This window comes from Toxorhynchites rutilus, chromosome 2, assembly GCF_029784135.1.
Source record: "Toxorhynchites rutilus septentrionalis strain SRP chromosome 2, ASM2978413v1, whole genome shotgun sequence".
Classification (NCBI taxonomy): Eukaryota; Metazoa; Arthropoda; class Insecta; order Diptera; family Culicidae; genus Toxorhynchites; species Toxorhynchites rutilus.
The window spans coordinates 329,239,661-329,265,038 of NC_073745.1; the positions used below are offsets into that span (position 1 = coordinate 329,239,661).

Sequence of the window (25,378 nt, forward strand, 5' to 3'; positions counted from 1 at the left end):
TCTGTTGAAACTCAACACCATATCTGTCATAATGAGTATAACACACGAGTCGAGACGCATGAGCTTTGTCTGGTATATTGATCGAAAACAGCATGAACGAATTTCTAAAAGCCTGCATTCAGGCACTTCCATTACTGTCAATAATTTCAGGTGATTATCACGAACGTTAAGTTGATCTTCATCGCTTGCAGTGAATTTTTATTGAAAACGTGTCACCCACTGCACATATAAATGGTGGTGTATGTCATTTCCGGGCAATCGTGAGTAGATTCATAAAACGTAGCAAGAGTTATTCTATACATTCTATTGCCGAACTCGCCAAAAACAAGAATTTGTGTGATGGATTGCCATCCTTTACCATTAATCGATTTTACTCTCAATTGGTGACATTGAATTTTATGCTTTGATTTTCACTAACACGCAATGATCTTCTTTTTCGACCTTACGAATACCATGACGAAAAGGAAGGTGCAAATGAAAAATGAACTTCATGGCAAGCTGATGTTGATGTTTATTCCACTGGGGTTCATTGATAGTGTTGTTCCATATTTATCGACTCTCGCTTGAGCAGTAGGTTATCAATACAAGGAAGGCAGCAATTCACTGAATTTGAATGTCGTAAACGTGAATATTTTCAGCACTGTTTGTGAGATTTTGGCAGCTCTCCGTTTATAGTGTTCTCTATGTGTAAGCATGACGAAAATTAAAGCGTTGCTCGTTGCTGGTGACGTCAATACATCTGACTAGTGGTATATTGATCGCTCGATCGCTGATTTTTTTCCATCACTGATCATAACATTAAATGCCCAAACATTATATAAAAGAACAAGTTCACTTTAAGTTGATCGTGTCTGGATCTTGATTTGTTTCACCAATGAAGAAAAAATCATGCAAAGAAGAGATGAAATCAGCACGTTCTGAGAACACCAGTTTAATCGTGGAATCGAAAGAAAAAAACAAAGACAAACGAAGAGCAACTATGATTTTTGTATTAAACTCATTAAAAATTAATAAAATATGGTAAACAGGTAGAAAGTATGAAATTTTGTTTCAAAGATATGTTGAAAACTGGAAAATGAATGGTAATTTTTCGATCTAACTTTCACGTTCCATAAGCAATTTCTATTTCATATCTCTATGGCCAACATTTACAGATCAGGCAGTCAGGAGCTCTACACGACGTTTCGAATTATTACGGTTACAAATTATTATTTAAAATCATGGCTTTGTGAGTCTAAAATCATCCGGCGGCTGTTTGTCTGTTAGGTCCCAGACGTTTTTAGATGAGCGCATGGACCCTTCGACGGAAGTAACACTATTTCCACTTGTTCGTATAACCAATGCATACAATTCAGAAACTGTTTTGTAGGTTTTGAAACAAATAAAAACCAAATTCGTTGTAAATACCGCCTCCGATAAACATTCCCCATCCTATTTTTTTTTGTTTCTACTCGCAGTTATTCGCAATTTTCTAGGCAGTGAACATTACTGAAAAAATGATGTAACAAAATTTCCACCCCTCCTCAGCAGCTTCATCGCACTGAGAGATGCAGAATAACGATGAGCACATCTATTCGAGCGCCCGTTCGCTAGGGCTGGGCTGCTGGGCTCCGGAAACGAGTTAAGCAGAAGCGCAAATTGAAAACCATACATATTTCACCGACTGAAAATACGATCGAATCGCGATTGCCCCATAAACCAACATAAAAATTTACTTCTTCTAGTTTAGCGTTTGAGCGTTTGTGTGTGTGTTTTTTTCCTGACTGAGAGAGTAGATTTTTGTGATGCCGAACAATGTCGATAAATATCACGTTTCGCTGCGCTCTGGTACTTTGTTGGCCACAAGTAAGTTGAATGTTGCCTTTTTTTTTCGGGGGTTTTTTATTATTTGTGTTCCAAAATTGATCCGTAATTTCGCCGATGATGGGGATGATGAGATGGGAAGTGTATGGTGGTGTTTCAACTGATTGGAATTGGCCCCGCGCTCTGGCCAATGTCTGTGAGTGGTTATTACGATTGGTACTTTTTACGATTTATAAATCCGAACGCGCGCACCAAACCGGCGTTTTTTGATTCGTCTTGCCGCCGCCGCCAACATTGGTCGAAATTTTATCCAGCCTAGCGAAGTAATGACCAATCCCCCAATCAGGGGTAGGAAAATGAAAATTTATGACCACACGAATGGAAATGATGTATCAATCGCTAGGATTGGATTGTGCAGTTAATGGCTCATAGCTTATTATTCCAAACTACTCACAGCGGCTTACAGTCACTCACTGGGATTCGTTACCATTCGTGTTGAGCATTTATGCTGAAGCGATATATGTGTGTGTGTCACCAAAATACAGCTGGTGACAGTTTAAATTCCCTCTGCTGATGTCGTTTATCTCCCACCCACAGCCGGAGAAGCTTAAAGAATCAAATTGCGAAATCCAGACGTTACATTTTCCCGGAAAACAACCAAACGCTCAGCAGCACAAATCATCGTGCACCAAAGTACCACCTCCAACCGGGTTGAGAAGACGGCGGCGGAAGACAAATGTATTTAAAATTCAAATGAAATTAATGCGTAATAATTATTTCCACAGTTCTTCCGAACTGTTTGTGATAAGTCACGCAGAAAACGAATAGCATCGGCAGAGTGTCATTAATTACAAGCACACACTCACGCACCCACGCTCGCACTCCGGTTTCGAAGGTTTCGGCGGTCCCTCGCACATGTAGGTACCCCATTCTGGTAGTGAAGCTCTCGCGTTCGTAAATCTGCGTCGCATAAATCAGATTCCATCGGATCTTCCAGTTCCCAGAGGAGAGAACGAAAGCGAGTTGCTTTCGTTGTTCCCGCAGACTTTATCTCTCGGTGTGTGACAAATGTATGAAGTTAATTAAATTATTATAGGGTAAATGATCTTGGTTTGTCCAGTCGAAAATATGATCATGGTTTGTCCACTTTTTTGAATGCTCTAATTCAGCGCTCCTGTGTCAAATAAGGCCGTCGAATGTTTCGAAACATATAAATGAAATTGCCTTTTACATTATTTATAGTAGTTTGATAGTATATTTTTACGAAATCACATGTTTTAAAGGATCATAAAATACACCTTCTATTTGTGTCAATGCGTCCCTCATTCGAGCTAACTTTTAATCGATCACCAGATGATTATTTGGCACGTATTCAGACCTTTTCTGGATTACAACACTTATAAATATTGTAAACATCATGCTTGCTCACCATTTGTATCGGATTCACATAGCTAAACCATTAAATTAACGCATTTTGATGAACTCAATTCTGATCATGAGTTGTCCAATTCAATAATGTTGTTTTGTCCACATGATTTCTATGGCAACCGCTTGGCGCGCTGCAGTTTGTTTATGTTTGTTTATGGTGTGCTTCGCGCATAGCAGAAGTATGGTTTTTCTGTGTTGATTGTGTTGAGGTGAACACTTCTAAAATGCCCAAGAAAAGGCAATATTCTGAAGAAAGCCTAAATTATGAATGAATCAATATGATGACAGTAAACTCAAGCAATGATAAATGCAACATCTAATTGTGAATTCGAATGTTTTCATTCAAAAATGGAGATTTCTAAAACCGGACAAACCATGATAATTTTTTTTGGGCAAACCTTGATCAGAGGTGGTCAGGTCAAACCATGATCTAATTCTTCTTTAAGGAAAATCGTTAAAAAACATAAAAATTTGAATAATTTCAACACCTTATGGTAGTATTAGCAACTAGAGACTTGGGGCTTTTCAACAAACCCAAACTCGTATCGATTATGTGTGATTTTCATGAAGAAAAATCGATTTGCATTTACTAGTTGCGTAAAAACACCCCAAATTGGACAAACCAAGATCATTTACCCTATTCAGATGCTTTGGAAGATCGTCGAATCTCGAAAATCAAGGGTCGTCAACTGAATTGAGCTTTGTTTTTTTTCTAGCTAAAAAGGTATAAAGCTATTGGGGGCTGTCCACATACCACGTGGACATAAAAACATGATTTTAGACTCCCCCCCCTCCCCCACCGTGGACAAGCGTGTACATTTACTAAACCCCTCCCCTCTTGTCCACGTGGACATTTTTTTGGAAATAATTGAATTGCGCCTTTATTTAATTTTATATTCCCGGTACTGTAATATTAATCTTGTTTTATCTTGATTTTAATATCAATTCAAACGATCGACTTTGTAAAAAATAAAGCAAATTGGTTTCATTAGAAATCGTGTTTTTCTGTCCTTTGAGTTTTTCACTAACATTACTCATGAATTTATTCGTGTAACTCTTCGGTTTCTTCCAAACTCCATTTATGTGGTCTTGATTTTTCCGTTGTTGATTTTTTGCATTTTTATAAAACATCACTTATAGGTTTCGAACAGATCTTTTTAAGATTTGGCACATGCTATCATTATATATCTTATGATATATAAGATATCACAAATGCAACTGATTCTTAGAACTTGGAAGCCCACTGTCTGATTAAAATACGATAGTCGACAAAGCTTTTGGAGAATCAAAAACCATTATATTGAAAAAGATAGCAGTTTGCTGGGAATCAGTCAATCGTAAAGCAGTATGATAATATAAATTTATTATTTTAAGTGTCAAAATGAGTTCATTTGCATATAGCATGCCGTCCGGCGCATTGTTAATCTATCCTGCGCGTACGCAATGAAAATCCGGACTATCCTCTCATGAGTCGACTGAACTGTTCAACTGTCCAAAACTTCACGGTAAGTCCTGTTACAATTTGAAGGAAGAAGGTCTAACCATCTTGACTTACTGAGCTTGAGCTTGAGCTTGGGGAGACTGTGCACTTCATAGTTGCACCCGGTGATTGACCTGAACCGCCGAAATTGCGAAAAGAACATACTGAATGACACTTGGAAGTAGTAAATCATTCTCATTGTGCAAGTTTCGATGATTCGAACTTTAAATAGTCAATAACGACGCCGGCCACGTGCTTATAGTAACCAGGAGATCGGAGCAAAGGTAACTGATCCTAAAACTCACTCGAAAGTGGTGCTCTTTCCAAACGGACCCCGGATTTGTCACCGAAAGACACAGAGAAAATGTCACGAGCTTCGCCATCCTTAATTCAAAAAACAAACAGTAGTTTGAGTCGAGCCACAAGTTGTATCGAACCGTAATGCGAAGTAAAATGTGGAAGCAAAGGAACGCTCAAGGGTGCTCTCCGAGAATTTTCCGATGAAATACGATTGCATCGTTATGGATGATGGAATGTATTATAAGGGCGTTGTTTCCGGAAAGACTACTGGACAAAAAAATTAATACCTCGTTTTATCTGCAAAAGGCCCAGGAAAACACAAAATAAAAAATGGTCAAACTCCACCTTTTGTAACTCTTGCAACAATAAACCAGGATTATTTTTTGAAAGGATACCCTTCAGAAGATGTTGTCTTTTTCTGGCGTGAGATTATATTCTTTTTTGATCCGTCTTGGCCAATCGTCACTATTCAGATATGACCAAACGTTCATGAACTACAACGAAGAATGCTTGCTAACTGACGATTTACTTGACTCGAAAAAAAAAACTGAAAACTAAAAGATGGATTTCGGAATATTTCCTGGTCTAGAAATCTTACCAAGGGGTGTCCCTGGCAGATTTAAATTCACATTCATGGATAAATTTGCTCGTAAGTTTGTGATTTGGCAAGGTATTTGCCCGGTGGAGCGAAAGTCAAGTCTTCATTTATGCTATATTTGTTAAACGTGTCCACGTGGACATCTATCTATATATAAAAATGGAGTGATGTCTGTCTGTCTGTCTGTCTGATTCTTATAGACTCGGAAACTACTGAACCGATCGACATGAAAATTGGTATATAGGGGTTTTTGGGGCCGGGGAAGGTTTTCGTGATATTTTGAGACCCCTCCCCCTTCTCTAAGGGGGGGCTGCCATACAAATGAAACCCAAATTTCTGCATTACTCGAGAATTAATCAAGCAAATGAAACCAAATTTGGCATGTGGAGATTTTAGGATGCAATAAATGTTTCCATGGTGTAAAGATACTCCTTCCCCCTCTCTTAGAGGGGGCTGCCGTACAAATGAAACACAAATTTTTGCATTACACGGAAATTGATCAATCAAACGAAACCAAAGTTGGCATGTGAAAGTTTTAGGCTGCAATAAATGTTTCTATGATGGTTAGACAGTCCTTCCCCCACTCAAAGGGGGGGCTGCCATACAAATGAAACACAAATTTCTGCATTACTCGAGAATTAATCAAGCAAATCAAACCAAATTTGGCATGTGGAGGTTTTAGGATGCAATAAATGTTTCTATGGTGATAAGATACTCCTTCCTCCTCTCTTAGAGGGGGCTGCCATACAAATGAAACACAATTTTTTGCATTACACGGAAATTAATCAATCAAACGAAACCAAAGTTGGCATGTGAAAGTTTTAGGGTGCAATAAATGTTTCTATGATGGTTAGACAGTCCTTCCCCCACTCAAAGGGGGGGCTGCCATACAAATGAAACACAAATTTCTGCATTACTCGAGAATTCATCAAGCAAATGAAACCAAATTTGGCATGTGGAGGTTCTAGGATGCGTGCTCCCTTGGCCGAGTGGTTAGCGTCATAACTAACATGCCGGGTGTTCGGGTTCGATTCCCGTTCTGGTCGGGGGGATTTTTCGTCAAAGAAATTTCCTCCGACTTGCACTGTGATCACGCGTATTCTAGAGCTTGCCACTCAGAATGCATTCAAGGCGTGTTATTTGGCACAGAAATCTCAACTAAGTACTAATAAAAATGACGCAAGTAATACTACGTTGAGACGGCGAAGTTCCTCTAGGAACGTTAGTGCCATTGAAGAAGAAGAAGAAGGTTCTAGGATGCAATAAATGTTTCTATGGTGTTAAGATACTCCTTCCCCCTCTCTTAGAGGGGGCTGCCGTACAAATGAAACACAAATTTTTGAATTACCCGAGAATTAATCAAGCAAATTAAACCAAATTAGGCATATGGAAACTTTAGGGTGCAATGAATGTTTCTATGGTGGTTAGATACCCCTCCCCCCTCTCTTAGGGGTGGCTGCCATACAAATAAAACACAAATTTCTGCATTACTCGAGAATTCATCAAGTAAATGGGCGGGACGAAGTTTGCCGGGTTAGCTAGTTATTCATAAAACCCAACCCCCCGCCCCCTCACCGTGGACAAGCGTGGACATTCGCGTATCCCCTACCGTCCCTAAAGTTGTCCAAGTTGTTCCAAGTTCTCTCGATTGATTCGATTGGATTGTAACAAATATTAAGTAATTCGTTTGTCGTTTATTTGAGACGGTATTACAATATTTTTTCAAACTCGCTTGTACGGCCAAGTAGTTATCCAGCACTTCCAAATAAGCTTAAATTTCGCAGAAAGTTTATTGGTAATATTTTTTTTACCAAAAACAAGAGACGCATATGATAAGAAAATGGGGATACGGCTTTAGTCGGATCGAAGAAAATCTGCTTTCCCTTACCAGATTCAGCACATTTGGCTCGCTAAAAAAGTGCCAACACAATTTCAACCTGCTTTGAATTGGCATCCCACCTGGATGTGCTGGAGATAAAGTTAAAGGCACTCTCTGTTTCACTCATCCCTATTCCACCGAAATACAACAGTTTAACGCTGGAGGCCGCGAAATATTATTTTACGCAACGCGAGATGATAAAAGCCACCTTTATCTCGAGATGTGACAATGCCTAAATCCTTCCTCCACCGGATCGTAAACCAAATCCCAAAGATTTAGCAAATAATCCCACCCCCAAAAAGCACAGAGACCCCAAAGCCAAAGTCTTCACCATTCTGCTTCTTTTACCGGGGAAAATAATTATTAATTTACAACCTCTCGGCACGGACGAAACGCGAACACCTTTCGCGCGCTGGCTGCAGGAGGGCGGCACAATTTCATGGCGCTTTTTATTTCCGTTCTCGCGCGCCGCGCTTATGTCACCCATCAACGCACGAATCCTTGCTGTTATTCGGGGTGTCGTTTCGGAGGAGAGAACAACCGTAAACCCTGTCCAGGTGCATGCACGCACGCACTCACTCACTAGCCAAGATCAAACTCTCTTTTTGATGTGATTTAATTTCAATTTTATTCCGCGTGCGTCATTCTTGGCTTTCATGAATCCGTTTTCATGGCAGAATAATTGCACTAATGGATGACATTTGGCTGGATTAGAATTTGTTTCATTTTGCATGTAAAAAGTGTAAAAAAAACACCAACGGTGGAGTTGTGTTATCCTGGAAAAGGCTCCGGCTGAGAAACAAAACGAAACAGATCCAATGTATAGGTCATTTTGATTTACAAACAGGATACGTGTTCCGGATCTCAACGCATCCTCTTTCTCCCAGAGCCGACAGTGAAACAAACACAAGAAATCACACGAGAACGCGTTTTCCGCACAAAAAAAAACGGGGGGAGTAAGTTTTCGGTAGTCCATATCCATTTGGGCTGGTGAAAGATAGTAGTAGAATTTTACTTTCGTTACACAGCAAAACCAGCTTGCATTCACAGTCTCTTTGCTTTGGGGTACATAAGTATTGTCGAGGACGAGAAGGGAATTGCTACAAGCGTACATAGGATCACTTGTGGGCGCATGCTGAATACCGAAACAAATGGGGCATCTTTTTCCGCCATGTGGGCGGTGTTGACGTGCAAAAATTTGGATCTCTTAAAGTTGAGGGGGACGGGAGGGAAACAGTTGCACTGTGGCGCAGTAACTAAAGTTGCTGACTCCAGCACCGAAATGCCAGCTGACGAGAGCAACAGTGATCATCTTGAATAACTTATACGTTTGGGGGCAACGGGAAGAAGAGTTACGTGGATAGATAGAGTGTGGTTGATACTGAAATCGAGCATACTTTGGCGATATATTTTATTTAATTGATTCTTCATCTTCACGATAAGAATAACGACACTCATCGGGGGAATTTTTCACGTTATATTTTCTATCGTGCCCATTCCAGAACCACCCAATCGTAGCTCACCGTTAGAACACAATTCTCCTGCGGGCCAGAATAACAATCTTCTTTTTTCTGCCACACGACAGGAATCCTAACTTTTCTATTATCCATATCCACTTCTTTTTGAAGTTCCACATCTTCGCCTCGAGAGCTCACGATCTCCCGGCAGAGATGCAAGATCTGCAAACTAGTCTGATTTCAAAATGCGAATCAAAACTGTGCTATTTCATATTTTTCATTTGCATTGTCTATCAATTTCCAAATATCGTTCAGAAAATGTTTTCAGCTGGGAAAATGATCTTTCGGTGCATTTTAAACAAAAGAAGAGATTTATTTACAACTTTCCCGAAGAACGCAAATCAAAATATGAATTCAAAGTGAGAATATATCGAATATCTTTTTCTGGAATATCGTTGATAAATTAAAAAAATTATTAATGAAAAATTATCATTAAAAAAACAGCTGTCAAAAGATGATATTATGAAATGAAAAAAATGTGAGAAATTGTTCTCTTCTGATGGAACATTCAAGGACTTCTGGGGAGAAAATAATCTCGACTTACTGGTTTTGGGTTAGTTGACATAACATGACATAACAAGAATATACCTTAAAAAATACCATGTTACTAAACTGTCGTTAAACCGATTTTTCAAACATAGAAATAGTTTTCAAAAACTCAAAACAATGCAACTTTTAAACGATGAAACGGTTTGATCTGAAATATTTTATTCAAATAAAAAATACCAATAAATTGTTCAACGAAAAGAATAAATTTCATAAAGACATCGAATCCGGGGAATTTCCGACCACAAAAATAGCACGAAATATTAAAAGGAATAGATATACAATTTATGTTCATCCAAGCAAACAAGTGTACAAAGCTTCTAAAATCGTTAACCGATTGATAAGAAAAAAAAATGTGTATATCATTTATAATCTCCTTTACTTCCTTCACCTTCTCTATTTTCTCCGTCGTTTGGACAAACCATAGGGATTACACAATTCTTTCTCGAGCACTCCATATCAAAATATAAATCCAGGAATAAAAAATGGGTGGGTTATATCTATGATATAACCGCAAGGTTGGCGTGGGACTGCCTTAGCGTAGCAATCATTCGTTTGTATTGATTAAATTTTTGATAGAATGAAACAATTCAATAATTCCATATAAGGTCAATTCATGCATTGTGATAGATTATGTTCTTCGTTACAAGTAAATTTAATGACAGTCCTTTTACGTTTCTTATGATGCCTATTTTATTTTACGTTTCCTTCTGAAGTTTGCATCTCTCAAGTGTACGTTTTTCTCGAAACGCGAATTTGCTTGATTTGATGAACTTCAGGCACTTGCACAAAGGCAAGCGAGTACAAAAGTACTCGCAGTTTGCATTTATTTGCTGAGTCGATTTCCCCAGACATCTTGGTTTTGAAGTCTGTGTTAGAGGCAAACACATTTCAGTCGGAACAAAAATGCCCCCGACTTACACGAATTTGCAATGCCAATTTCCTCAGACACCTTGGTTCTAAAGTCTGTGTTGGGAAACACATTTCAGTCGGAACAAAAATACCCCCGACTTTCATGTATTTGCAATGCCGATCTCTCCAACGCTGCTAGGTTTAGATGGCTGTGTTAGTGAAACCGTAGATCGGGCCAATCAAAATGAGGCAGTTAGGGCGTTTAGATAACGCTCAACATTATACAGTTGTTCAATTGTTTATCTAATGAAAAATAACATTTTATTAATTGCGACAGAACCGTAGAAATATTCCCTATCAATTGATGCAATCATCTTTCCGATCCAGTAAGAAATGTTCGAGTTATAAGCATTCGGAATCTTTCATTTTTTCCTGCATGTTCTGTGTTTAGGTTTCCATTTTACCCCCCATATACTCCGGTTAGACGTAGTCCCACGTCAAAAATAAATCGAATACACATAAGTTTTGCATGCGCACTTGTGAATAAGGTAAAAATAATAAAATATATAATTGAAACTGTAAAATGTCTCAAATGTTTTATCACATTAGAAGAATTATTGTGACAATATACGAAAAGCATCATTTCTTTCAAAATTCGTTTCAAATTTGTATGGCGATAGCTTTTTTTGATGAAAGTATTGAAGGTAGATCAATCAATCGAATCGATCGACTGGGAGGTTTTGGAGACTAATTTTCTCATATAGGGACACAAAACCGAAAAATGCGTTTTGGAACAAAATGTTAACAAATTCTTTCCACACGTCTAGTTTATATAGCCAATACACAGAAATGTTGGTAAACCAAAAAACAAGTTTTTTCAAATTTTCGACTCTAGACATATAAAGAAACCCCAGCCTTTTTGTACAGAAATATCTGTGTTTGAATGAAAAGACAAAAAAAACATTTTTGTCTTTATTTTTTTAAATTTTGTTCTATGATTTGACAATGAAAGATGAACGAAGATTCCTGTATACTCAGTTTTTCAAAAAACTTGCAAGAACATGCATTCTGACGGCATGCATTTTGTGACGTGACAACGCGCTCTATGCGAATGAACAGTCTCCACGAAGCGTTGTCACGTCACACCAGTGTTGGAAAAAATCATGTTCGCTAAGATCAAATGCGGGGGGTCTCCGTAGCCACATTGGTTGCGCGTTCGCTTAGTAAGCGATCGATCATGAGTTCAAAACTCAGGACCCTCATTGACCATCTTTGTGTTGTTACAGAATAGCTACGTCCACGCAACAAACATCAGCGATGGAGATCGATCCACGGTCGAAATAAGATCGATTCATCCATACAACTGCTCTGCTCTGCAAGACACATCGGGCTGCTGTTCTATAAATAACTCAACAATGATCATTCAACTGTCTCCGCTGTCCGGTGGTCCAACTGGATAATGGAAGAACAGAAAGAATAACTCTTACGCCTAAATGGCTACTGTGTGAATGTACCATATGTAATGGTATAGAAGGAATACTGGCGAATGGCAACTGTGTAATGTGCCAATTATAGATATATGATAACCATGTGACATGTACACGATTAAAATTCGGTTCTATTACAGCTAAAATGCTAGTGAGCCTTAAATAAATAAATGGGATAAAAAAAAAAGATCAAATGCATAGATTTTCGGGCTAGGTTGCATCGAAAACCTATATATTCCAAACGAAAATTAAAATGACAGATCCAGGCAACCATTGAATATGAGCAAATGAACCTTTGTCTTTCAATATGTTTTGATGTTATTGTCATCAATATAATGAGGGCAGTGTGTTTCAAGCTGAAAAAAAGTCATTTACTGGAACAAAATCATATTCGTTTCTCGTGAATATTTGTTGATATTCTAAGACACTACGTCACACAATCAATAAGTAGAATTAAATAAAATTTTCACCGTATTGTAGCAAGCGATATACTATTTTTTATGTTTTTTTATTACTCTGAATACTTCTTACTTTCCTCTGAGATCTCCCCTTCCCCTTCCAAAAGTCCATCCTATAGGGGAAAGTGGTCCTAACGCAACCGTGCTTCCTACTGAATTTTCAATGGTTGTCATAACGCTGACAATTTGTTAATATGGTGAATTCTCTTCATTCTACCGTTTTATCGCCATTTTACGTATTCATTCCTCCAAAGTCAGAGAAGAAATATATTCGACCTGTGTGCAAAATGAGTTCTATGTTCTTTTAGTTTGTGAAACATTGCGAAACAAGGCAATTTTAATTGTTTATGGTATGTTCATCAAAAAAAAAGCTATATAATTTGAATCTACCTGTTACCTGTAATACACGGTATGTCTTTATTAGGGAAAAGTCGGGGTGGTCCAAAACCGACCTCCAGTTTTTATATTGTGATTGTTTAACACATTCACTCTGGCGCTTGCCATCAATGGCTAGCACAATCCTGATTCATCGAGTGGCTTTCACTACAGGGGGAACGCATTTGATTTTGCTATCAGAAACTTTTGATAAACTCACATACCTGTGCAAGGGCTTTTATGTTTGCGTATTGAAGATGACTTTGACTTTGACGTTGACTTCGATCGTTGATCGTTAATCGTTGATGTTTGTGTGTACATTTGTATGTGCACCTTCTTTGTATAACTCCACACACGTCGCTCTAAGGCTAGGTTCTTCCCACTCAAACATTATCTGCCTCTCACTTAAATCCATCACTATCAAACATTATTCTTTTTTTTATTCCTCTTCGTGCACCCATGGTTATATGCAAACATTACCATTCACGATCGTATTGTGGGATTTCATGCCATTCCCGGCCTTTTTATCCGTTTTTAACGAACCGGAAGTCAACATCCTCAATTCTAAAATGGCATCGGAATACGACATTCGACTTCCGCTGGTAAGCCCATATCGTATGGGTTTTCAATATTTTTTAGCATTCAATAATACCATCAGCAAACCGGAAGTTGAAATAAGATTATATTTTATATAATGGAATCTACGTTCATATATTGTTGATAAAACATAGGAGAAATATCATTTGTATGTTTTGAAACGAAACGGTAATAAATGAAAGTAATCATTAATGTTCAACAGTCCGAAACAGCAAAAAGTCAGGTGTTGCCACGTCACAAAAGTATTTGACTGACAACAAGCCAACCTAACTATAAAATATTCTCCAACTGATGATTCTTGTTGGAAATTTTCTTAATTTTACTATAACATCGTTTAATTTTGTGTGATTTATTCGTGAAAACGCAAAAAAAGTGTTTGTAGTGAGTCAAAATGTTGTTACGTCACACTGGAATGGATCGAATACTATTCGTGACGTGACAACAACTTCTGGAGACAGTTGATACTTCTCTATTTGTGGACCGATCTCAACCAAATTTTGTGGGTTGTTAACTTTCATTGTTTGCTCAGAGAATCCCAAGTATAAGAATGTTTGAACCTATGCTCATTTGATAAACTAAAAAATTGCTCTATTTTTGTGACGTGACGACGCTTCAAAATACCTGTTTTTCAAAAGTTTGTTTCTCATAAATTACAAAATGAAACGTAGGTCTACCCACGGCTCTTCAAACAAGCATTTAATCACCCATTCAATGGTATATGGACATTGAAGTTTGATTAAGCATGTGCAACACAAAGAAACACAAAAATAGTGAAAACCTAAAATATTTTAAATTTGATTAAGTAGTTTTTTAAACTCGCCTCTCTCAAAGGTTGGTGCATAAAAATTAAATTTGTTGCAAAAAATTTATGATATAATTAGTGCTTATTCAAATAACGTGTCCAATTGTCTCCTAAAACTAGATTTAAAATTTGGTTTTCTGGTGCATAACTTCATGGAATGGGTCATTTGTACTTTAAAACTAAACTTATTAAGAGCCGCCATTTTGGCAATTTTTCGAATTGGAATTGGTTCTACGACACCCCGTTGCTTCAGAACCGATACCACCAGCAAGGTACCGATTTTGAGACAGCTTTCAACAGCGCAATAATCATTATTCGTGCACTCAAAAAAAAAATGAAAATACATCTTCAAATATACCTTAAACAACACCTGAACACTCTACTTTATTCCAAAAAAAAAAAATCACGAAAATTCATTATCTTTTGACTTTTCAGACAGGGGTCCCCCTTCAATGATTCTTTTGGGAGAATTGCTAAGCTTTACTTCAAATTTCTTCTTTTATGCAAAAACTTTTAAAATTTTCCCTTCTTCGAATTTTTGCGGTGTCGATACCAAGATCTCTTTGAATATATTTTCTGAAAAGTTATAATTAGGTATTACAAGTGGATTTTTGAAAACTATTTTTCTAAAATAATACGACTAATGTACCGTAGAGATTCAATTCAGCTTTGATGAAAAAAGAACATTTGTTTAGCTACAAAAATTAACTTTGTTTCAACTTGGCTCCAAAATTACTTATAGTGGAAGGGAGATTCATAAAAAAATATTCAGCAGAATCAAAACCATATGTTGATTAAATTTGTTTCACTTAGGTTAATATCTAAATTCAACACAATTTTCATTATTGTTTCAAAAAAAAAATTAAACGAAACTTGAAATCCAGGTGCTTGATGAAATCAGATGAAATATGGTGTTTGACAAACTTGGTGGGAAATTAATAAGCTATTTAGGAGAAAAATTAACTATGAAATACACGGTTAAAACGCTTACCGAAAAATGGAATCGATTATTCAAAACTTTTACATCTAAACAAAAACTCGTTTTGGGATTTGCAGGTAAAGATTGTAATCTAAAATATGGAATTTGGAATTCTAAAACTACATTCAGTATCTGAATCCAAAACCAAAACTTGTATTCAATCTTATTTTAAACTGTAATTGAATCGGAATGTGAATCTCTCGGATCTAGAATCGAAATATGGAAATATAACAGAAAAGAAAATAAATGTACAAACGAGCCAAAATTGGTATTTCAGATATATGAACGAAATTGGAAATATTGATATGAATTCTACATCTTTTATTTACCATTGACTAAGGAATACTGGTTTGAACTCTTGAAATTAAGGAAAAAATAATTATATCATCATTTTGATAACTGAAATCAAAATGTGGAATCACGAATTCGAAATCTTTAAAGAAATTCTGCAATTTACAATCGAGCATGGAATAAAAGTTTATGATCTTGAAAATTTCGTTTGGAATAAATTAATGATCATTTCAATATTCGAGATCTGAAATCCGATATTCAAATTTGTATTTTGCACCAAAAACACGAGATTATAATATGAATTCTGTATCTTTAATATCTGATTATGTATGGAACAATAATTTGAAATCTTGAGAAGCACATTTGAGCAAATTGTTATTTAGATTTCGACAATTGCGTTAGAAACAACCAAACCATTATTTCGATTTTTGAAATTTAAATTTTGAATGTGAAATCTGAAAGAACGAAATTGAAATCTGAAATCTGTACCTCAAAGTTGAATCAAATTGATATGACATGGATTCTTCACTTTTGGGAAATTGGGAAATAAGTAGGGAATGAGAATTCAAATTTTTGAAAATGGGGTTTGAAATAATTAAATAATTATCTTGAAATCTTAAATCTAAATTCAAGTAATTTCGGTTCAGGCTTCGAAGCGTGGAATGTGAAACAACGAATTTGGACTCTAGAAGTAGTATCATTAGTTCGAAGTTTTGATTTTAATTCCATATCTTCAAGGAAGGAATTCATTATGGGATAATAATTTAGAATCTTGAAAATGGGATTTTAAATAGTTGAATCATCATTTTGATATCAGTAATCTAATTTTGGCATCTGGACTCTGAAATATGGACTCTAAAATGCGTATCACCAATTTGAAACCAGGGGGGTCTTCGTAGCCACTTGGTTACGCGTTCGCTTACCAAGCGATCGATCGTGAGTTCAAACTCAGGGCCCTCAATTGACCATCTTTGTGTTGTTATAGAATAACTACGTCCACGCAACTATCATCAGCGATGGAGAACGATCCACGGTCGAAATAAGATCGATTCATCCATACAACTGCTCTGCTCTGCAAGAAACATCGGGCTGCTGCTCTATAAATAACCCAACAATGATCAATATCAACTGTCTCCGCTGTCTGCTGAACAATGGAAGGACAGATAAAATACCCTTACGCCTAAATGGCTACTACAGTGTAATTTACCATAATGTAATGGAACAGAAAAACCTAAAAACGCCTAAATGGTTACTACTACTACTACTGTGTAATTTACAATTTATAGAAACATAAACATATGTACATGTACACGATAAAAACCCGGCTCTGTTACAGATAAAATGCTAATGAGCCTGAGAAATAAATAAATGGAAAAAAAAATTTGAAACCATCATATGCATTCTTCATTTTCATTTGGATACAAGTTTCCAATAAGAATTCAATAACTTCAAACTTATACTTAAACAACTTATATAATGAAATCGTCATGTTGGCATCTAAAATTCAAATCTAGGATCAGGACTCTGATGAATACGTAACGTAATGTAACGTTTCCATCAGAGGATTCTAAATCGGGAATCTAGAATTGGGACTAAATCAGGAATCTAGGAATGGAACTCGAAGTCTGTATCACCATGTTTGAAATTGGGTATGAAACAAAAATGTAATGTTTTGAAAATGAGAACATCATTTTGATATGTGAAAACTAAATACGGAATTTGAAACAAAGAGATGGGAATCAAGAATTTATATCGTGAAAGTATGTCTGTGGCTTCAGTTCGAAATCGAGTTGATAGAACTTTAAATATGCGGATGAGACACAATTCCAACGATCTGCATGTACAATTTGATATTCGTAACCTGCATTCGGAAGATACATCTGTAATTTTAGATATTGCTTCTGAATATGTGACACAAAAAATATCGAATACGAATTGATAAGCATATGCTCTGTCTGTAAATTCCATCTCTAAATGATAGAACGAGGCGCAATTCCCATAATTCATCAAAAGCACTGCCAATCCTCATTGCGTCTCCTTATAAAATTGAAGCAAACAGTTACATATACCAAAGAATTTTCCGTTATTCAAAGCTATTACATTTAAATACTGTTGTGTCGATATTCGATTTGATACAACAGCATTTAGTCGGTATGATGACGCGATTTTTTTTCAATAAGATGTATCGCATAGAATGAAAGAAAACGCGTAAAAAATCTGGCATCTCTGCCAGCGTCCTGTATCGACACTCGATTGCCGTGCGTTCTCCGTTAGTGTTCCACCTCCTTCCAACCAAAAATGTGTCCATACCCTAAACCCGCGCGCCCATCCGTTCGTCGGCTGGCCAGCTGCAGCAAAAGCAAGCGGCGAAAAGTGGGCCCCTCCACACCGGCTGCCCAACCCATTTCCCCCTTCCCCATCCGATATATTTAATGTTATGTGATTTTTTATAAGGATAAAATTGAAAAATAATAATTTTAAAAATATCTTTATGAATACCTAATGGCATTGGGATGAGCTCTCGCGCTGCATGCCAAAGCTTTCTTGGCACTGAGCCCTCGACCGGCCGGCCGGTCGGTCGGTTGGCTGGATACGATCCATCGAAAGGGTATCGGAAATTGCACATTGTCTGCCTGAACTCCCCGGGATTTTCGGTGAAGGATACATTCAGCCTGTGCCTCCTTTTATATATTTGGAGGGGGAGGTGGGACTGAACAAATGTGCAGGAATACGATTTTAATTCTGCTCAAGAGGGGTGCTGGCTATTCAGCAGCGTGGGTGTGTTTTTAATATTTGATGCAAAAACGAATGAATTTGATCTCGATTTGTTCCTGGAAATGGGGTGCCCCATTTGTGTATGATTTGGCCCGTTGATTGAGTTTGAATTGCTATAATAGATGAAGTTTCAACTCGGTATCAAAATTGGTTGGGAGTTTGCTGGGATCGGAGGAATGGGCTCCTTCGAAAGGTGTTAAGTTGATTTTGACTTTTTCGAATAATCATGAATATTTCAATGATATTCCGCTGTTGGTTTTGGGTTCATGAGGGGATGCGAAATTTTGCCTGAATTGGTTTGCAAGGGGGAATCAACACAACTTCAATCACTTTCGATGACTGAGCATAGGTTCTCGAAACAGAAACGAGGGGGAGATACATACTTGATCATCTACCTGCCGACTCCCCCATCAAGAAAAACACTGCGTGGCACACGCAGGGCAATTACCTGACTGATTGCATGGCGCTGTAATAAATTGATGGCATAAATACAGTAATGAATTAATCAAATACCCAATGCTTTGATTATTTACATCGCAGGAAGAAGTTTCCTATGGCTGTGAATTGAATATTAGTTTACAGTTAATTAGTAGTACTCCGGCCAATCCCCGCTCGTGGCTTCCGCCGGATTCAAGTTTTCCCCTGGGGCTGGGGAGACTTTCCACGGGAGTTAAATGTGCCCTTTAATCAACACCGCGGCGCACTCTTGTCCCGAGGAGCGATATGCACTTGATGGACAAATTCAATTACACCGAAGAACAATGGCCGATCAAAGGACCCACTCGCGGGGATGTTAAGATGCGCGATGAACGCCACTGATTGAAAACTAATTCCAGGGCCAGAGATGATTTATTCATAGAGTTTTGCCTTTCAACGAGACGTTAATTTGTGCACTGCCTTCGGTGATAAATCGCCGACGGCAAGCTTGCTAAAAAATTGAATCCCCAAAGGGGAGGGCAGAACTATGCATTACTGATTTCCTTCGTTTCCGGTCCCTTACGATACTGCCTTTAGAAGCAACTTACATTGTGATCAATTAGAAGCTGTAAAGTGAGCATTCGCCGAAATATCTTCCAATGCGCGATAGTCCAAGAAGTGCATTTCAGTGGAAATGTGCATCTAGAACTTGACAGTTACTCTCTAGACAAAGTTGTTACATATGTTAGAGCGCTCATTTTTATGTTGTCAAACATAGGGTGACCAAAATTTTAGATGAAATAAAAACTCTGACTTACTGATATTTGTGAAGGTGAACATTAGAGTGCCAATAAAAATGGCCATATCGAATTTTCGAAGCGAACTTGATTAAAAATGTTGATTCTCACGAAAAACTACCCTACGCAAAATATCAGCTTAATCAGGCTTCATTTACTAGTGGTCAAAGTTTGAGTTTTTTGAAAACCGAAAAATCACCCAAGGGGGAGTAAAGGAAATCGCGGTTTTCGAGAAAAAAAATTGATGCCAAATGTCTTCAAATTGCATGAAACGTCGAGATCTACTGTCATCCCGAAAATTTTTTTTGTCAATAATTAACTTTCTGGCGCTTGATCGTTTTTTGTCTGAAAAGTCGACTTTTGAGGATTTTTTTTTTCGAGATAACAGTAAATCTCGACGTTTCATGCAATTCTAAGACATTTGGCATCATTTTTTTAAACCCCGATTTCCTTGGATGATTTTTCAATTTTCAGAAAACTTAAATTTTGACATCTGCGACAATAGTAAATGAAGTCCGAATGAGCTAATACAAAAGATGTATTTTCAAAGACAAAGTCCCAGAGCGTTGATTTTTGACAAAAAAAAAATATTTCGAGATGACAATAGATCTCAACGTTTCATGCAATTTGAAAACATTTGGCATTGAAGTTTTTTTTTCGAAAACCCCGATTTCCTTCACTCCCCCTTGGGTGATTTTTCGGTTTTCAAAAAACTCAAACTTTGACCACTGTGCGACACTAGTAAATGAAGCCTGATTAAGCTGATATTTTGCATAGGGTAGTTTTTTCGTGGGAATCAACATTTTTAATCAAGTTCGCTTCGAAAATTCGAGGGTCACTTTTTTCCCATACATCCATTGGCACTCTAGTGAACATAGTTCGACAATGTTGTAGCCCCAGTTACTTGAAAAATGTTCATAAATTATAAAACATAACGGCTTTATTCCAAATTACACATGCCAACTGTCTTTAGAAGCCTTTTAGAGCTTACTTAGACAAACATTTTGAGATGCACAATTTGTCAATATTTCAACTCTACTCACCGTTTTTCGACCATTTTTGATCGTCCCGTCTTTTCATAAATATGTACCGTATTTTGAGTATAAAAACATTTATTCTTTTGTCATTGTTTTCAATTGTTTTTTATTATTTTTATTCAGAATCTGATTCGAATTTTTGAGAGAATAATTTTGCTGTGTGTTCAAGTGAAACAATTGAAGAGTTTTTGTTATTTCGTCGGCGAACATTATACTATATTACTTGATCATTGTAACTCCCGGTTCCTTTATCTTGGAATTTATTGGATTTTTATTTTTACTTCCACAAGGAAAAGGTGTTGTACTAGGCGATTTATTTGGAAGCTCGTGTCTTAAATTATGGTTGGTTTTAACGAGAAGTCAATTAGTGACTATCCAAACATGTAGTGGCCTTGTTGCGATAATGTTGCTGAAGTTGCTGTTAGTTCTGATTTACGATATCTAAAAATAGAAGGAGATATTGGAGAGAAACACAGGAGAAACACAACTTCATAAATGATTGTATTAAAGTCTACTCCTGACTGGACAGAGATTCATCGTAGCATATGGAAAATAAACCTAGTGTGTAAGGAATTCATAAAAATTACTGAACTTTGATCTGGGATGTGACCCATTTTATGTTAAAATTCTCAAAAATCATAATCTCCTTCGTTTACATCCTTATCCTCTTCTTTTCATACTTCGTGAGCTATCGGTTTCTTATATTAATGTGTAAATACATAATAGATATAGAAATAAATTTAAGAATTGAGTGTGATGAGTGTGAACATTGTTACATTCTCCTTATATCCCATCCTTTTCCTAAGAAAAATAGGTCACCCTTCTAAACTCAAGTTGACCGTGAGTAATCGGTTACTTATTTTATTAACCTTGGAATTAATATATAACATGTTAATATATTCTAGTAAAAATCTAGTTAAGAGTTTGGCTTCTTGAAATCTGTAAAAATAAACGGAATAATAAAAACAATCTCCTTCGTGAAGTCGCTTAATCATCTAAATATTCATTCGTCGTAGAGAACAAAGCAGGTAGATCTATGAATGTTTTGTTTTATGCTTAGTTCAATCATTCAATGAAATTCTCCAAAACAATATTATAATACAGGCTGGACACGATTGTATACAATTTTGGACTCAATTATATACAGTAGAAAATAGTTTTTCTTCATATTTGTAGTATAACTTATTTTAAGAAAAAAAAAATAAACGTTTAGGAAAAAGTTGATGGACTACTTTTGGCACAGTGGGATGAAAATCGTGTTTTTTTTTTAAGATTATAATTGAAGGCTCATCAGGAACTATTTGAAATAATCTCGCAGTGAAACTAAAAACATAGGATTTGATTGTCAAAAAAACGAATTGTAAAGAACATGCGTTTTTGGGGGAAAATATTTAAAAACGCCTATGAAACATAAAATTAGAATTGTTTTACTTCTAAAATTTTATTCAATTCCTCTAATTTGAATGAATTATAATTATATCCGGGGCTAAATCTTTCAAATGGAAGCAACAGGATGGTTCTATATAACGTAGCTTAGGAATGAAATCCAATTTATGGTCAGAATTCGATAATATAGAGTGAAAAAAAATACTGTATATAATAGGATCCGCCACGGATTTGTGTCCCGTTTTATTCTTGAACTTTTTGGTCAGAATATCGCTAGGGCAAACATAAAAAATATGTAATGAGAATTTTTCAAAACCATGTATTTTTTTTGTATTTGAGTACTCAAATTGAAATACGAGTGTTTAGGTGAAAACCCATCAATACTTTCGAGTAGGATTAAGATATGGGAAAATTCTGCATCGCAAAATGTTGGTCAATAATCTCTGAAAGCCGTTCGAAGACAATTTTGATGTAGAATTTGAAACATAAAAAATGGAACAAGAAAAACGTTTTTTTCATGGTTACTTTAATGCAACTTAGAAAAAAGGCGCTAAATCGATTAAGTATACTCAAAGATAGAACAAAACCTTTGTTCTACAAAGTTGATTGAAATAACAGTGGATACAACATTGTCGAACTATGTTTATCTCATTAGGGCGACAAAAAAAAAATTTTGTTAGTCTAACTCTTATATTTAAAATTCTACATCAAAGTTGTCTTAGGACGCTTTTTAGAGGATATCGTGACAAACCTTTTGCGATGCACAAGTTGTCAATATCTTAATTCTACTAAAAGTTATTGATGGTTTTTCACCCAAAAAATCATGATTTCGATTTTAGTTTACTCAATTGACGAATTTCATGCAAGCTCGACTGGCAGACTGGCATTGGCAGTAACATCTCAGATTGGAGTGAAACGTTTGGGTGTTTAGACATTGGTCATTGAAGCAACTTTGCATACTTGAAATCTTCGAAAAAGTATTAGACTACTTTTTTTATAATAACTCAAAAACTATAATATCTACGAAATTCTGATCAAAGGATGAAACGCAGATTTTTTTATACCAAAAATTTTTTAAAGAAAAATTACACGGAAAAAAGTATTTCAAAAATTGGAATTCATTTTTCTAAAAAACATATTTTTTTTTCAAATTCTCAAAAAATCATGTGAACAGCCCTTCAAATTTCCAACAAGTCGTCCATACGCCGAAAGATGGGCAAATGGCGGTATTACATATTTTTTAATATGCTCCATAGAGAGCGAAAAACAAATGAAGAGGGCGTATTTTTGGGGAAGAAATGTTAGTTGAGGTAGCTATTGAGATATTGAGAAATTCTGCATCTCAATATGTTTGTATTAGTAAGCTTTAAAAATCTTCTGAAGACAGTTTTCAGGTAAAATTTGAAATATAGAAGTCAGAGCAAAAAAAAAAACGGTTTTTAATGACGATACTAACGCAACTTAGGAAAAAGCGCTATATGTTTTTTTTTCTAAGCTGCGTTAGTGTCATCATTCGAAGACATATGAAAAAAACTTTCTTCTTAAATTTGTTTAAAATAACTGGGGCTATAACACTGTGTTTACCTCTATCTATAAAGATAACAAATATTGATTATTAATTTCATCCAAGATTTTGGTCACCCTATTTTTGATAACATATAAATGAGCGCTCTGTCATATGTAACAACTTTGTCTAAGGCAGTTTTTGTTACAATAGTTCTTACAATTCGATATACTGTTTTTCGAAATAATCGGCGAAATGTTCTACAAAAAGTGTTTTGCAATGTTTTTCACTGAAATTAAAACAGACCAAAAAGTACAACATTTTTTTAGATGCGGGTGTTATGGATATATAGATGGGAGATATGGACAACTATAAGTTTATCGCTCGGAGAGGAAAAATTTGATTCTACCAAGATCTGAATTCATCACGAATGTTCGTTGAAAAAATCGAATTAATCCACTTAGAAGTGATATTGTGCTTTTCAGCAGTATAAACGGACAGATTCTCAACTATTTTGCTTGTGGTTCCAGTCAGTTTCTAAACAGTCCGCCTTTGGCGATGTGATTTCCATTTATAGACGCAGGGCATTCCTTAGGAATAGAAGAAACAAACGTTTCACAGCCCATCTGGCAACTGTCCGTTTCACCCCACCAGTACAATTATTTCAATAATTTAAATTTTCCACTCACAAATAAATTTACTTTTCCGTACATACCAAATATCGCTTCTCTGTTAACTCACAAACCGAAATATAACCATCAGCGAATTGAAGTTTGAAATTGAACCACTCAAAATGCTTAATATCGAAACCGCAAAAATTTCATCCATATGCGGAATCATGTTTGATTTTCGATTTTTGTTTCCCTTTTCCACTTTTGATCCGTATTATTTGTCATAGGGTGGTTTAAATACTATAGAATAGCATGTAGAAGGGGTTCTCATTAACAGAAATTTGAAATCCATCATGTAACTACACAAAACAACCACCTGTACATCTTACCCCCACCTCCCCTAAAACCCACTCCTCCCCTAAAACTGTTGATTTGGAAGTTTGTTTCTTACTTTCTGTCTGATTTTTCATTGAGCTTTCGGAAAGAAATTCAAGCTGTCGATTCATGGTATTCCAAAAGTTGTTCTTGTTTTGACTACGTTTTCTTTTACTAATTTGTTGTTCTTCGATCAAACTTTTTGCAACACTCACAGCTAAAAGAGCAGATGACCCTATTCTGATAGATAAGCAACAGCTATTGTTGTGATTAATTATTCCACCCAGTGATGCGAATGAGCTAAATGAACAAAGCATAAGCTTATCCCTTGGGAAAAAAATATTAAGTCAATATTTTGGACAATCTTAGTTCTTCTGGAAACTAGCTCCCACACCCACAACAAACGCAATCCATCAAGCAGTTATCAAAACTATAACTCGACTCGACTCTGTCCGATTTCTGGAACTGATTTTCCGAAACAAAACTCATCAAATTTAGCTATATCATCAACCAGTTCGATTACAGACAGCAGAGGCAGCCCGGTTCTTAACGACGGCAGATGGCTCTCCCTCAGATCCTGCCGACCGAGCCGTTCGGTCCAGTCACGATTACCCCATAAAAATATGTTTGCTATTTATGTTCTCCCTCTCAGCTTTCTTCCGATGTTGGCCCCGCTGCCTTTTATCTTATCGCCAGCTTCACCCAGCTTCTCTGGATCGAACGTAATTTATAATCATTTCCATTGAGTTGTCGCTTCCCTCTGGTTCCCTCCTTCCCCTCACCCCTAACGACGGGTTGCACCGAAGATTATTTGTAGCAGCCGGCGGCGCGGACACAACTGTCCTTTCGTTGTTCATAATTTCCGTTGAAAGCGACACAACGGAAGCTGCAGAGGAAAAAAAATACGAGAAAGAAAGAACCGAAAACACGGAAAGCGCTTACTGAGCAATTTTTCTTACTTCTCCTCTTCCTTTGCAGATGGTGACGAGAACGAAGAAGATATTCGTGGGTGGTTTATCAGCGCCTACCACACTGGAGGACGTGAAAAGTTACTTCGAACAATTTGGACCGGTAAGTAGGAGTC

At 36.7% G+C, this 25,378-nt stretch overlaps 1 protein-coding gene across 5 annotated transcripts in view; it reads left to right on the plus strand.

Annotated features, from left to right (window-relative positions):
• LOC129769306 (RNA-binding protein Musashi homolog Rbp6) overlaps positions 1-25,378 on the plus strand; it is a 1,713,766-nt gene that overhangs the window by 1,140,477 nt on the left and 547,911 nt on the right. For all 5 annotated transcript variants that reach the window (XM_055771465.1, XM_055771464.1, XM_055771461.1 and 2 more), the window contains one exon: positions 25,273-25,365. In XM_055771465.1, coding sequence (XP_055627440.1) covers positions 25,273-25,365 — 93 coding nt within the window. The remainder of the gene's footprint in view (positions 1-25,272; positions 25,366-25,378) is intronic.